General features: G+C 40.9%; 1 protein-coding gene across 2 annotated transcripts; it reads left to right on the plus strand.

Moving 5' to 3' along the window:
* The first annotated feature begins 873 nt into the window (after window positions 1-873).
* On the plus strand, window positions 874-2,993 carry LOC127192729 (resistin-like beta). Of its 2 annotated transcripts, none has more exons than XM_051150020.1 (3): window positions 874-995; window positions 2,114-2,181; window positions 2,726-2,993. In XM_051150020.1, the coding sequence occupies exons 1-3, from the start codon at window positions 874-876 to the stop codon at window positions 2,851-2,853; spliced, it is 318 nt and encodes a 105-aa protein (XP_051005977.1). In that variant the 3' UTR covers window positions 2,854-2,993. The 2 variants fall into 2 exon arrangements, with proteins under 2 accessions (XP_051005977.1, XP_051005976.1); XM_051150019.1 differs by having other exon boundaries at window positions 874-994; window positions 2,095-2,181.
* The last annotated feature ends 10,742 nt before the right edge of the window (window positions 2,994-13,735 follow it).

The raw sequence follows: 13,735 nt of genomic DNA on the forward strand, positions 1-13,735 counted from the left end.
AGACATTTCCAAAACTGAGATGAAACATACAAGCCACCAAAGATAACGAGGTTGTCTCAATCTTTTCTTTTGGCTCAGAGTCTGGCCAGAATGTGCTACTTTCCACTTGTGACTATGAGAGAGACAGCATCAAAAACAAACAAACAAACAAACAAATAAACAGAGAATATTGGAAAGAAATGCAAAAAGATCAATCTAATGATAGTTTTGCTGGGTCTCCGAAAGTGCTCTGGAATCGTGCAGCATGCTTTCCCTTACATCTATGTGAGGGGTAAACAGACTACATAGATGGGATCAGCCTGCAACAATAACAAAAGCTGTCTGACCATGTGGTAAGTAGAGCTGCCACTAGGAAGGCCATAACGCAATTACCTCCTGGTGAAGGACTAAGCAGGAGGGCTCATATGGGACAGGCACATGAAGACCCAGGTGTTATCCTCACCAGGTGTCCAAGAACAGAGTGGCTAGAACAAGTCAGCAGGATGACTCCCCTTGGCAGTCGTCCACAGCTAAGGCAGCTGTTGCTTATCAAGGATACACTACCGTTATCGTGGTAATACTTCACACCTCACTAACAAAACACAGAAAGTATTTAGATGTGTGTGCACTTATATATATTAAGGGTGCCCAGGTCTGCAATCTCAAAGCAGTAGAGCACCCTTCCCAGCCAGACCTCACATACTTTTGCTGAGCCTCCTGGTGAGTGAATCTGCTCTTTGGGGACACTCTCCTTCTCCAAAAAGCTAGAACTGCAGTATAGATACCGATGTTTCTCCTTACTATCTTTTCCTTTCCTTAATGGCCACCTCAGAGCCCAGAGACTCACCTTCATTCCCTTTTTTTTCCAGCTCCAGGAGGCTGACTTTCTACAGCATGAAGTCTACAATGTGCTTCCTTCTCATCTCCATCTTCCTTCTCCAGTTGATGATCCCAGTGAACACGCAGCATTCCTTAGACACTTTGGTGAATGAAATGATCAAGGAAAATATGAGCTCAACCCTTTACTTACACTACCTCTTCCTAAACCTTTACTTCATCTTTACCCCCCTCCAAGATCCCTGCTTCTAGTTAGCCCACTGTAGCCCTTCTTTCCTGTTCAATGATACATCTGGTGTCCTACTCTTTTTTGAGCTCTTGATGAAAAACTAAATCTTCTTGATTAGGAGAAGCAAGGAGGGTGGTAGGCATAATGTATAGATATAAGAATCAAGTGTAAATCAAAGACTTTTGTTAGTTTAATTTTTACAGTCAACTTATGAATTAAGTAAGAATAACTTACTGTCACTTTGTAAATTAAGCAATTAAGTTTGGGATCTGGAGAGATGACTAGGTATTTCAGAGCTCTGGCTGCTCTTCCAGAGGACCTGGCACCCACATGTCTCACAAACATCTGTGACTCCTCTACAAGAGGATCAGATGCCTCTTCTGACCCCCACAAGTACAAGGCACGCATGAGTTGCACAGACATACATGTAGGCAAAATACCAATGCATAAAATATTTTAAAAGAAATTACACCTTAAAATGTAGTGAGCACTCTGAATATGAAAAGAATAATAACTATGACACAAGAGGACTTTTAAGGAAGTTGTTAAAAAGAGAGAACATGTAAAGCATTTGTTTGTTTGTTTTGTGGTTTCTTAACATTTCTTTCTGCGTTCTCCACTCCAATCCTTTGGAACCCCAACACCAGGTAGGAGAAAAAGAAAGTTAGCGGGTAGGGGAGGCATAGTTCTCTTTTGGCTACTTCATGCTCTTTAGAGTCACTGGGTTCCTTGGAGCAAGTGTAATTTTATCAGGCTATCTGTAGCATCTCATCAAGCAGCAACCAGCAGCAGCAGAGGGAGCACAAGCATTCTTCTTTCTCAAATCCCCCACTCCAGGCTCTGGGATCTGTTCCCTCTCAAAGTCCCCAGAGCTAAACTACCTGCAGCTGGCACAGATCACACCCTTCCCAGACCCTGCACAAGGCAAATAGTGTGCTGCTCTGGACAATCTGAAGCAGACCCATATCCCACACCTGAGACTAAAACAAAAATATGTTTATATAACATAACCAAAAATTTCCATTACAAGAACACAAGCAATACCACCACATTAGAGTATCCTTTCTTGACAGAGACTAAGAAGCTCTCCTGCACTAGTGTCAAAAGTGAAGGCAGACTGGCCACCTGTCCTGCTGGTAAGTAACACAACACGAAGAATTTGAGCAAGATGTCCTATGTTCTTCCCTATCAATTCTCTAACAATGAATTATTTTCCTAGATCAAACTTGTACTACAATGGAGGTGAGCGACAGTCCAGACATCCCTTATTAATTTTCAGTTCCTTTAAAGATAATACTGATAGGACTTAAGTTTCTGTTCTTCCTTTCATTTCTTTGTGTTGTACCATCTCTCATATGTCAGCCATTTGTGTCTTCAATTGTCTGGTCATAGATATGGCCCTCATTTCTTTCTCAATCTATTCCCTTGCTTTGCTGATCAGGTGGCCAACACAGAGGTAATTTGCCGTCAACTCAATGACATTGAAACTCCAAGTCCTTGGTTTAAGTGATTCTTGTTTAAGAAGTTTAGGTGACTTTTCCCTTAAAGATAATTCCAAAAATTGAGTTAGTTTTTACCTAAGCCTAGATTTACCCATGAGCTTCCTGGACAGTTAGGTAGGGACTCTCCAACTCTTACAGTCCAAGGTCTCTAATGTCTGTGTCTCACATGACCATGCAGGTATGGCTGTCACTGGTTGTGCTTGTGGCTATGGCTGTGGATCTTGGGATATCAGGAACGGAAATACTTGCCACTGCCAGTGCTCTGTCATGGACTGGACCACCGCCCGCTGCTGTCGAATGGCCTAAGAATTAGGAGGTTGAGAACCCAGGTTTTAAATGATGACCATAATGAAACCATGGTGTCAACCAGGAAACCTGACTCATTGTCTTCATAATGAATTCATATTACCCAATAGTTCTTCTTAAGTAATAAAAACTGATCTATACCTGTGCATTTTGTCCTTAATGTTTTTACTCCTAGCTTTGGGCACCAGTTGTCAGAAAATATTTTCAATATCTCAGTGATTACCTCAGTATAGCATGTAAGACAGGTGGTGAGGAAAGATATTAGAAGAATGGGAAAACAAACTGACCCTCTCGTTCTCCTACTTCCTCAGGATTTATCAAAAATATTGAATGTGTTGTTGGCATGAGATATATATAGTAAAGCAAAATGTCATGCTTGTATGGAGCTCACCAACCTGAACAGTGAATTCCAAGCCATGTGCAGGATGACTTTGCAAGGTTCAGGCACAAAGCGAAATTTAAAACTATATCTAACTTCTCACTATGTATGTGTACTCTCTCCAACTTACACACCTGAGATGGCTTTCCTGAAGGCAGCCTCTTTCCCATTGTCTTTCTTCCAGAAAGCCATAGGCCACAACAGCCCCCACCTATCAAGAAGGTCATGATACAGTGTATCTTTCTTTGTATAAAAATTTGCAGAATTCAAAACAAAGAATACTTTTAAATGTTGCTACTAATGTTAAGCAAATGAGGGACTCAGTGGCTTGGCAGCAAGTGCATTATAAGTTGAGGAACTGCCAGTTTTGGGGCTTCATAGTTTTAAAGGAGGATATACATCAGTTCTCAACTCTTAGACCATCAAAAATAGTTTTTCAAAAAAATGGCCTGGCTATTGGCAAGTAAATAGGAATTCAGGTATATTGATTATCACTACAATGAAAAGTTCTCTGCTGTTCCACTTCATTAGTGAGGCAATTTCTCAAAGCTAAATATCATGGAATATAGATGAAAATGCAATGAGATATAGTTATTTATCTGTAGATACATAAGCTATTTAGGGAATATCCTCATATTTCTCATTCAAAAAGCACATTTCTAGGAGATGGAACAATTGCTCAGTGTTTAAGAGCGCATGAGCTTGCCAAGGACCCTGGTTTGGTTTCCAGCACCTACACGGTGGTTCACAACAATCTGTAACTCCAGTTCCTAAGAATTTGATCCCTTGTTTGTATTTACCAACTACTCATCAAAATGCTTTATAAATGTTCTCTTCACTTGTACACTGTTGATCATTGGAAGCATGCTTGTCCTAGCTGTTGTTCTATTAATTGATAAAGCAAGAGTCATTTTGGAAGGGATAACTGGAATTGAGAAAATGCCCCCAGCAGATTAGCCTTTGAGTAAGTGTGTAGGGCATTTTCTGGATTGATGTGGTGAGCCCAGATCACTGTGGGTAGGACTACTCCTGGGCAAGTGACTCTGGATGGCATAAGAAAGCAGGCTGAGCAAACCATAAGGAGCACACCATCTTTCATGGCCTTTACATCAATTCCTGCCTCCAGGTTCTTGTCTTGAATTCCTGCCCTGACTTCCATAGATGATGGACTAGAAGCTGTAAGATGAAAGAAACCTATTTCCCCATAGTTGTTTTTGGTCATAGTGTTTCTTAATCCAGGAAAAAAAAATCCTAAGACATAGTTCAAGATATATATGAACTTTAGTGATCTCTTTATAATATAAAGTAGACCATGGCATTTTGGTGTTGCAGTCATACTAACTAAAATGACCTCAATTAAATGAGGAATGAAATTCCATGTAGTTTACTAAGAATGACAAGCTCCTGCAGTTTCTACCTACTGGTTATTACTGCAGCTTTGTTTCTGGTCTTTGCCCACTTCACTCTGGCCACATCTGCACGCCTGTACACTACTACATCCACCCTCCTACTTCCTACCCAGAATGAACAAATTAACTTGTGTACAAGTCCAACTCTAAGTCCAGATCAGCTTCTCTTCCTGCGATTCTTCTTCTTCTACCTCAGTCATGGCTAAACAGCCACAGACATTATTTTGATGAGTGTGCGTGCCCCAAGGTGTCTATAAAAGAAAATACATGTTCATCAGACAGGGCCTCTGAGAAAGAAAATACAGAGGCTGTAGGTGGAAGCCAGAGATCAGCAGCTGTAGAAAAGTAGAAGTTGAATTTTGTAGATCAGGTTAACAGCTAGCTGTCAACTTTGTGGCCAGTTTCCTGTGAAAATGGAATCCTGATTTCATTTCTGGGTTTTAATGTCTTCTGCTTCCACCTTCCTTTTTCAACCAAATCCCACAATGTTTTTGCCTCATCAGAAAGGAAAACAGCTGATACTGGAGAAGAATCCAGAGAAAATTGGATACAGGGATTTTCTTAAAATCTAGGAGCTCTGATTTTTTTCATTCACTTTACTTCTGCCACCCATGCTATGCAGGGTACACTGTCACTGACCTCCTGTGACTATGTTTATGAATTATGGAACATTACAGTGACAAGATGGAAGGGCAGATCCCTCTCTTTAGGGTTATGCACTGTGAAAATGGTTATTCTTTCTCTCCCACCAATAAACACTCTTGCAGTAGCTGGGATCTGAGATAGTTTAGAAGGGGCATAGTTTCAGAACATGCCATTGTAACCTGATAGAGTGGATCACTGTGCACCACTTCAGCTAATCTAAATAAACCTGGCTAGAAACTCAGAGTTCCAAGAAAGTCATAGAGCCATGATGTCAACCAGGAAACTTCCAATAGTGTTCATACAAATCAGGCTCCTCAACACTTGGCCATTTTGCTTATGACACCGTACTTTCCAAATATTAAAGACATCTCTCTGAGCTTGTGTCTTCAGGGTTACTACCCCTTGACCTGAGTCTTCTCTTATCTACATGGTATGTTTCCTTTCTACATGTCCCAGCTAATACTGAGAAGGGGAGAGTATGATGAGATACAGAGGAACTGAAATCAACATCCTGCCTACAAGACTATCTTGTTGCTCTTCTGCCATCGTTGAGTTACACTATTGTTGGCAGTGAACATTCCGGGAAGTAAAATCCTAAGAGTAGTCACTGTTTAGAAAACTCCTTAGGCCAGGCCTGGTGGCACATGCTTTTAATCTCAGCACTCGGGAGGCAGAGGCAGGAAGATTGCTGAGTTCTAGGCCAGCCTGGTCTACAAGTGAGTCTAGGACAGCCAAGGCTACACAGAGAATCCCTGTCTCTGAAAAACAAAACAAAACAAAACAAAAGGTAGAAAGAAAGAATGAAAAGTCCTTCGATATCAGTGCATTGAAGAATAGCTTTCAACTTCACAGTGTAAACTGAGGTGTGGCATAGAATCAGCAGCTGGCTGGTAACCCTGCCCACTTTCTCGGAGGCAGGAACTGATTGTTACTGGCAATGGATTCCAGTGACCGTGGTGGGCTGAGGGGACAGAATCAAATTGCTGGTGGTGGGCCAGTGCTGATAGCTTCCTTGTGGGGCTTTACAGCTATCACGTAAGCTGGGGAGTGGGGAAGAGTTAGGGTTAGTGGCTCCTATTTGGGGGTTCCACTGGGTAGTAGCAAAGCGTCTAAAAAAGAAAGGAAAGGAGAGAAAAGAACCACGCACATACACTTATACTTGATGATGAAGTAAGACAGATTCCAGGTAGCTTCAAACAAGCTTCTTCTTTCAAATGCCTCTTACTTTACACATTCATATACATACATATACATATATTTACACACACACATTCACATATTGAGTGATGGAACCTCACACATACACGATTACATATTGCATGGATGGAAACAAAGTCCAACAACCTCACACACATAGACACATCTTGGTGGATGGCACAAACTCTGTAGAGTGAGTTCCAACAACCTGCTATTGCACATAAACACATATATGCCTCTATACATATATACATTTGATGCATAGAACAAACTCCGAAGAGCAAGTTCCAACAACTTTACTATTTCTCTCACAGCTTATATATCCCAGCACATTCTTTCAAGCAGTACAAAAATCACATTGTGTTTGCAGTCTGTTTTTCTTTCAGTGAATGATTACAATGAGTACACATAAGAAAAACATGTCCATACCTTCACATGATCAAATGTTTTATGGGTGAAAAACAAATATGAAAAAGAAGTTATTCCCAGAAGCCATATGCATTTGTAACCAAGCAACTTGTTATATATTAACAGACTATGATCAAGCAAGGTAATTTCTCAGCCAGCTTTTCTCTACTAGCAGGCTGCAATTAGCTGTTACAGAGAAGAAATCAATTATCTTAAAAGGTAATCTTATAAAAATCTTAAAAGAATCATAAATATCAACCTCTACATAAAAATGATCAGCCATTATCTACTTTAAATCTTTAAGGTGTACATCTACTCACTAATATTTTTTACTAAATCATATCAGGAAGCTGAGGACAAAAAAATAGGTATAAGAGATTAATCATCTTGAAGTCCAGCTTTAGTGAGGGAGTCACATCGATTGGGGTATAGTCTTTACTCATCAACCTCAACAAGCCCCTAGTTTTACTATTAAGAGTGTACTCTTTCTTAACGTCAAATAATTCCCTAAGATTTTCTGCATCAGAGGTGCTAGCAAAAACATCTTTGCCTAACCTTGCTAAACAATCTATTTTTTCAAATTCTTTCCAAAGAAAGTGGTCACTGCTCGCAATCATTGTCTGTAGGCTCCTTTCCAGGGTGTTGGTTGAATCATTGTCATTGAAGCAGATGCTGAGACTCAGCCAAACTTTGGGATGGAGCACCGGGAGTCCTAGGGAATATTTTGGGGATAAAAGGGCCTGGAAAGTACAGGAGCTCCACAAGCAAACCAATGGAGTGAACAAATCTGGGCGCTGGGGGATGGGGATGGGGTTGGTGCTGCAGAGACTGATGCATCAACCAAAGAGCATGCATAGTGAGGACCTAGACCCTCTGCTTAGAAGTAGTTGATGGGCAGCACAGTCTCTATGTGGGTACCATAATACGGGGAGTAGGGGCTACCTCTGACATGGATTCTGGAGCCTACCTGTTGATCACTTCCCCCCTGGCAGGGCAGCCTTGCCAGACCACAGAGGAGAGGATGGAGGCAGTGCAGATGACTTGACTGGCTAGGGTCAGATGATAGGGGAGGAGGGCTCCCCCTTTCTTAGGATTAAGAGAGGAGGAAGGGGAATGAAGAAGGGAGGGTGGGACAGGGAGGAAGCCAGGAATGGGCCTACAATGGGGATGTAAAATGAATACATTAAAAAAAGAAATTTAAAAAATTGTGGTCACTGGGAGATAAAAACAAGTATTCACAGATATGCCTTCCGCCTCCTCCTGTGTAACCTCAAGTGTCTGGATTTGAATAGTGATTAGCTGAGGCACTGGGTCAGTCCTTCCACATCTAATCTCAGAGCACTTCTCTATAGTGGGGTGTATGGGACAAAGGTTCTAGACACTGGTACCAGGCCATTGGGGTTTAGATTTCTTTAGGTAGCTTAATGTTCCTTATTTTTTGGGGGTAAGTTTGGTTGGGTTAAACTAGGAGAATCCATCCAGAAAGGGGGTGGGAATAATAGCTCATTGCAAAGAAACAGTGTATTCAGAGGTTACTACAGTCATGTTATTCTTGTGCAGATTTACATGTCTGTATATTTAATATATAAAACAAATGAAAACACACAGACCTTAGCACTGTCTCTTTCCTTCTCTGAAAAAACAAAACAGAAACAAACTGAAAAATCAATAACTTTCCTTAGATCTATCACAGAGCTACGGCCACTGGATGAACCAACGCCCTGAAAACTGAAGAGGCTAGTGAACATAACCACCACATTTTATCCACAAAGACTGATCCCAAATCTTCGTAAAACCACAGACAATACCACTCCTATACATAGCACGCTGTCCTATATGCACAGACCTCTGATAAAGTTTAAATCAAGATGGCTGCTAAATGGTTTAGGCGACAAGAAGCTTACATAGCCTTAGCACCTGAACAGAACTACGGTTTGCACGCCAGGTAGGGCAGAGCACAAGATTTCAGCCTGCTACTCAAAGCACTATACATTTTCACTTCTGATTTTTTTTCTGAATAGTGTGGTTAGAGTGTAGTTAATCCTGAATAACTGAAGCCACAGCAGCTGGGAAAACGATATAGAGAATGCAGATCAGTTCACCTGAGGCAGAAGGCAGTAGCAGGGACAAGATTTAAGGATGTTTTTGATGTATTGGTAGAAGTTGTGGTCCAGTCTAAGTTGTGAGTTTAAAATCTCCCGAAGGCACATTTGCTTGGCTTTTACCTTTAGAACCCACATCACATTCTCATGTTAATACTGAGGAATAATCCTCCCATGTATGTCTTAGTCTGTTTGTAGTATTTGAGGAGAAAGAAAGTCCAAGAAACACTTGTGAAGCACACAGGCCAGTCACTCAGACACAGATGAGATCCTGTTATAGCATCCACTATGGGCTTACAGGCCGAAGGGCCAGACTGCGTAAGGAGTTCTTAGGCAATCTAAAAACCACAAGAGGGATTAGAGCACAGAGCGAAAACAAGGCAGGACAAGAAGGAAAAACTATGGAGACATGGAAAAAGGAGCCTTGCAGTAATATGTAAAGTGAAGCTCTTGTGTCTGGCTTTGAGTGAAATGTCTCAGCAAAGCCTTTACTATGGTGCAGTTAATCAGGAGAGGCTGAGAAGTTGTTTTGAGACTGTGTGAATCTTGAAGAAACGGTGTCACCCTGGAAAGTCTGAACTTGGTACTATGTGAGAGCTTGCAGCCACACAAACCTTGGTCCTAAGACCCTCCTGGCAAAGTTGGAGGTCTTATTTTGATTATGGCTAGCCACGATCAAAAGGGACAGAGATAGCTGGGGGCGGTGGCACATGCCTATAATCCCAGCACTCGGGAGGCTGAGGCAGGCAGATCTCTGTGAGTTTGAGGCCAGCCTGGTCTACAAAGTGAGTCCAGGACAGCCAAGGCTACACAGAGAAACCTGTCTCAAAAACAAACAAACAAACAAACAAACAAACAAAAGGGGTGGGAGGACTGAGATTTGTGGGAGTTGTCTGCTCTCTCGGGCAGCAAGGGCGAGATAACTTTGGTAGTTGGAAGCTTTTCTAGTCCCAGTCATTCTTCTGTAACACTTGAAGGAAAAAACTGGAGTGAGTTACCTGGGTGGCAGTCTTTCCCAAGAAGGCTGAACGCTTGAAAGTGAAGGCTTAGCATCTTAGCATCTTGGTGAGCTTCTCTCTACTGCAGCAACTATAACCAACATCAATCAATAGAGCCTTGTCCCAGAGACTGGCTGAAGGTTCTAGTAAGGTCAGAAGCTGAATTCCAACATGTGGGTAAAGGAGGGAACGTTGCTTGCTGCCAAATGACTTGAGCTACATCCACCTACATGGTGGAAAAAAAAATGTCCCACACATTGTCCTCCGACTTCCACACATGCACCATAGTACATGTGAGTACCATGTTCATGTGCATATACACAAGCAAACAAGTGTGTTTTTAAAAAAGAATCCCAATAATTAACAACAGTTACATAAGGCCTTTCTCCACTTATAATCTGATAATATTCTAGGAATTTTATCCTAAACTCTGCTTACAGTAAGACACCGTCCTAAACATTTATGTAACCCTAATGGCTCCTGGTTTTACTTTATCAGATTGCAATCCAAGCTAAAGCACTTTTGGAGCCACTCTATATAAAATTTTGCCTAACAAAAATATAGAGAAACTGGAGAGAAAAATTTTTAGCTGTTGTATGAGTCAGGATTCTCTAGAGGAACAGATCGGTGTGTGTGTGTGTGTGTGTGTGTGTGTGTGTGTGTGTGTGTGTGTGTGTGTGATGAAAGCTGCTTACAGGCTGTGGTCTGCATAGTCCAATAATGGCTGTCTCCCAATGAAAACACTAAGGATCTAGTAACTCTCCAGTCCATAAAACTGATGTCTCAGCCATCTCACATTGGATGCTAGAGTCCCAGAGAGGTCTGAGAGAGCTGCCAGTCTTCAGTCTGGCGGTCTGCTGGGATCCTGAATAAATAAGTTCTAATACTAGGGAAGGAATGCCTAGGCAGCAGGGTAGAAGAACATGCCAGTGAGAGTGAAGGCAAGTGGGCAAAGAGCCACCTTCTGGATTTCTTCTTCTTCTTCTTCTTCTTCTTCTTCTTCTTCTTCTTCTTCTTCTTCTTCTTCTTCTTCTTCTTCTTCTTCTTTTTGAATTTCTTGAATTGCAAGATCTATCCACTTTGCTTACTGAAATAAGGACTCCTACCCAGGGAGTCTGGAAATTTTTGGAGAAAGCTTTGGTAGTTGTACCTAGCAAAACGAGGATGATAATTATCTATCAGCGAGTCTAGGCTGTGCGCACTAGGAACAATCCTGCAATGCCTAGAGTCCTTACAACAAAGAGACTCCTCACAAGACACGTCAGTAGGGCCAAAGCTTCAGAGACTCCTGGAACATATGTGTCTATCCTAAGAAAAATGGGTCTATTTCTCAAGTGAAAAGAATTCTGGTGCAGGAAGTAGAAAAGGTAAAAAAAATCCTTCTACAAATGTGTATTTTTTAACCTAACATACAGGTTTTCCTACTTCCTATCTTATGAGTACTGTTCACAGCCTAAACAGGGTGGAAGAGTGGCCAAGAGCTTGCCACATAGCTGACATTAGGATGTGTCCTTGTGATGCTGGCAGCTAGAAGCATATTCTTAAACTATTTCAACTGACTAACAAAAACTATACCAATTGAAAATACTTAGAGTAGCAGGTTTCTACTTCTGTAGAAACTATAAAAGTGATCATAGAGAGTTGAGTTTCCCACTTCCCATATTTTATTGGCCTATATGCCAAGTGTACTTACTCACTGCTCTCCATATGCCAGTGGGCAGGGCTCCTGGACATTTCCTGCAGCAGTACAATGAAGATCATCATGGCGGCCACCCATATTGCAATAAATATAATTAGTAAAGATCTTTTCCAAGCCTGTAGCTTGATGTTTTGTCTGAATTATGTACCTTTTACCACAGAGAATCCTTCAGTTTCATGAAGTCCCATTTATTAATTTTTGTCCTTAGTGTCTGTGCTATCAATGTCCTGTCGTAAAAGCATTTTCTGGTGCCAGTGAGTTTGAGCTTAGCCCTCATTTTCTCTTTGATCACATTCAAGGCATTTGGGGGTACACTGAGATCCTTGATCCATTTGAGGCTGAGCTTTGAGTAGGACAATTGCCAACTAATTTTACAGTGTTCTGTTGGTCATCTCTGAAGGTCAGCTTCATCAGGGAGAAGGCAAGAGGGATGGAAGAAACTTGGAGAGGATATCATAACTGAAAAGAAATGTCTAGAAACACCAAGGATGTTTGGTATTTGGGATATGATATGGGCTGTATTTGTAGGATGGCGAAAGAGGAAATGATAGGAGATAGATTAAGGAGGCTGAAGAGGACTGAGAAGTGGTGAAACTTACTTAGATGGAAACTAAGTTTCCTCCCACTGCAGGCTGAGCGTTGGTTCTCAATAAAAAGAGCTAAAGGGGAAGTTTAGGCCCTTCCTAAGTAATGACAAATTCTGGGAAAAGAAATGTGTGAGCCTCCAGTGGCATGCAGCTGTTAGGATTTCAAAACCGAAGCAGGTTTCACAAGGGAAGGGCTCAGTCAATATTAAATGGTATGCTTATGTAAGCAATGCGTCTATGAGAGGTCTAAAGCAAACAAGATAAGTATAGGTGTACAGTGCCTTAATACTTCCAGAGAAAAACACACCCCATACTGTTTCCTCTGACTAGAATCACTTTCTTTAAAAATAAGTGTTTTTGTGTATGGATCGGATCCTGAAGCTACAAAAAGAGATCATGAAAGAGAAAAAGGTCTTTTAAGAGAGAAGAGAGAAAATTAGATAAAAACAGAATAATAGTATACAAGCTACATGAAAACAGAAGAGCAGATGGGGAAGGAGGCCAGAGGAAGGAGAAAGGGAGCCAGAGAAGAGAAACGTAGAACAAAAAATGTATGAAAATGCCATAATAAAAACCCATTATTTTTTATGATAATTTTAAAAGATAAAGAGTAAGCCCAAACCTCGCATTATGAATAACCATAGTAACATATTTAAATTATATATAACTTAGAAGTACATTAAAAGGATTTACTTATGTAAAGTATTTTATAAAATTTATTTAATAATATTTTTTCAGAAGGAGAGTTTTGTTTTTTTTTAAATTCTCTTACCTATTGTTTTAGTAGAGTTACTTCTAAGGTTTCAGTATGAAAGACGATTTTCCTGATGACCCAGGGAGAAACCAAGAGGTTTTTGTTGCCTTTGTTTTTGTTTTGCTGTTGAGACAGCAGGTATTCTCTTTTTAATATAAATTTATTTCCTTTAGTTTTCCCCCAATAATTGATGAATTGTGCTGCCTCCCCTAGGGTAACATGTTGAAACTTTAATTTCCAGTATCTAAGAAATGTGACTATCACCTGAAGATCTGGAAACATGGTCTTTTAAAAGTTAATTAAGTAACAGATTGAATAAAGTGAGTCTTAGGCCAATTTTTCAGGTGTCATTATAAGATGAGTCAGGACAAGGGGAAACAGGCAGAAGGCAGCCAGCTATACCCAAGGAGAAAGGTCTGACAATCACAGTCATCCTGCCTTCACCTTGATCTCAGTCTTTTACCTCCAGAATGGTGAGATTCCATTGCATAAATTAATTGTTATACTCCGCAGTGGCAACCCAAGGAATCAAATGTACCAGGGAAGAGTAAAGGTGTAATGCATCAAAAGAGATGCTATCTGACCTCAAGCCCAGACATAGAATGGCATGAATGTGAGAACCCACAGTGGTCCAAACCAAGAAGCAGACTGAGGTCAGTAAACAACTTCTTCATTATTTTCTGTTTACTGGTATGTGTTTGCTG

Source organism: Acomys russatus, chromosome 8, assembly GCF_903995435.1.
Source record: "Acomys russatus chromosome 8, mAcoRus1.1, whole genome shotgun sequence".
Lineage (NCBI taxonomy): Eukaryota > Metazoa > Chordata > Mammalia > Rodentia > Muridae > Acomys > Acomys russatus.

What these genes read in the sequence shown, in the direction of transcription:
- LOC127192729 (XM_051150019.1), top strand. Translation starts at nt 874, where the DNA reads ATGAAGTCTACAATGTGCTTCCTTCTCATCTCCATCTTCCTTCTCCAG. An exon ending in GATCAAGGAAAATATGAGCT is followed by an intron (nt 995 to 2,094) that starts CAACCCTTTACT and finishes GCAATACCACCA; the next exon opens with CATTAGAGTATCCTTTCTTG. An exon ending in ACTGGCCACCTGTCCTGCTG is followed by an intron (nt 2,182 to 2,725) that starts GTAAGTAACACA and finishes ATGACCATGCAG; the next exon opens with GTATGGCTGTCACTGGTTGT.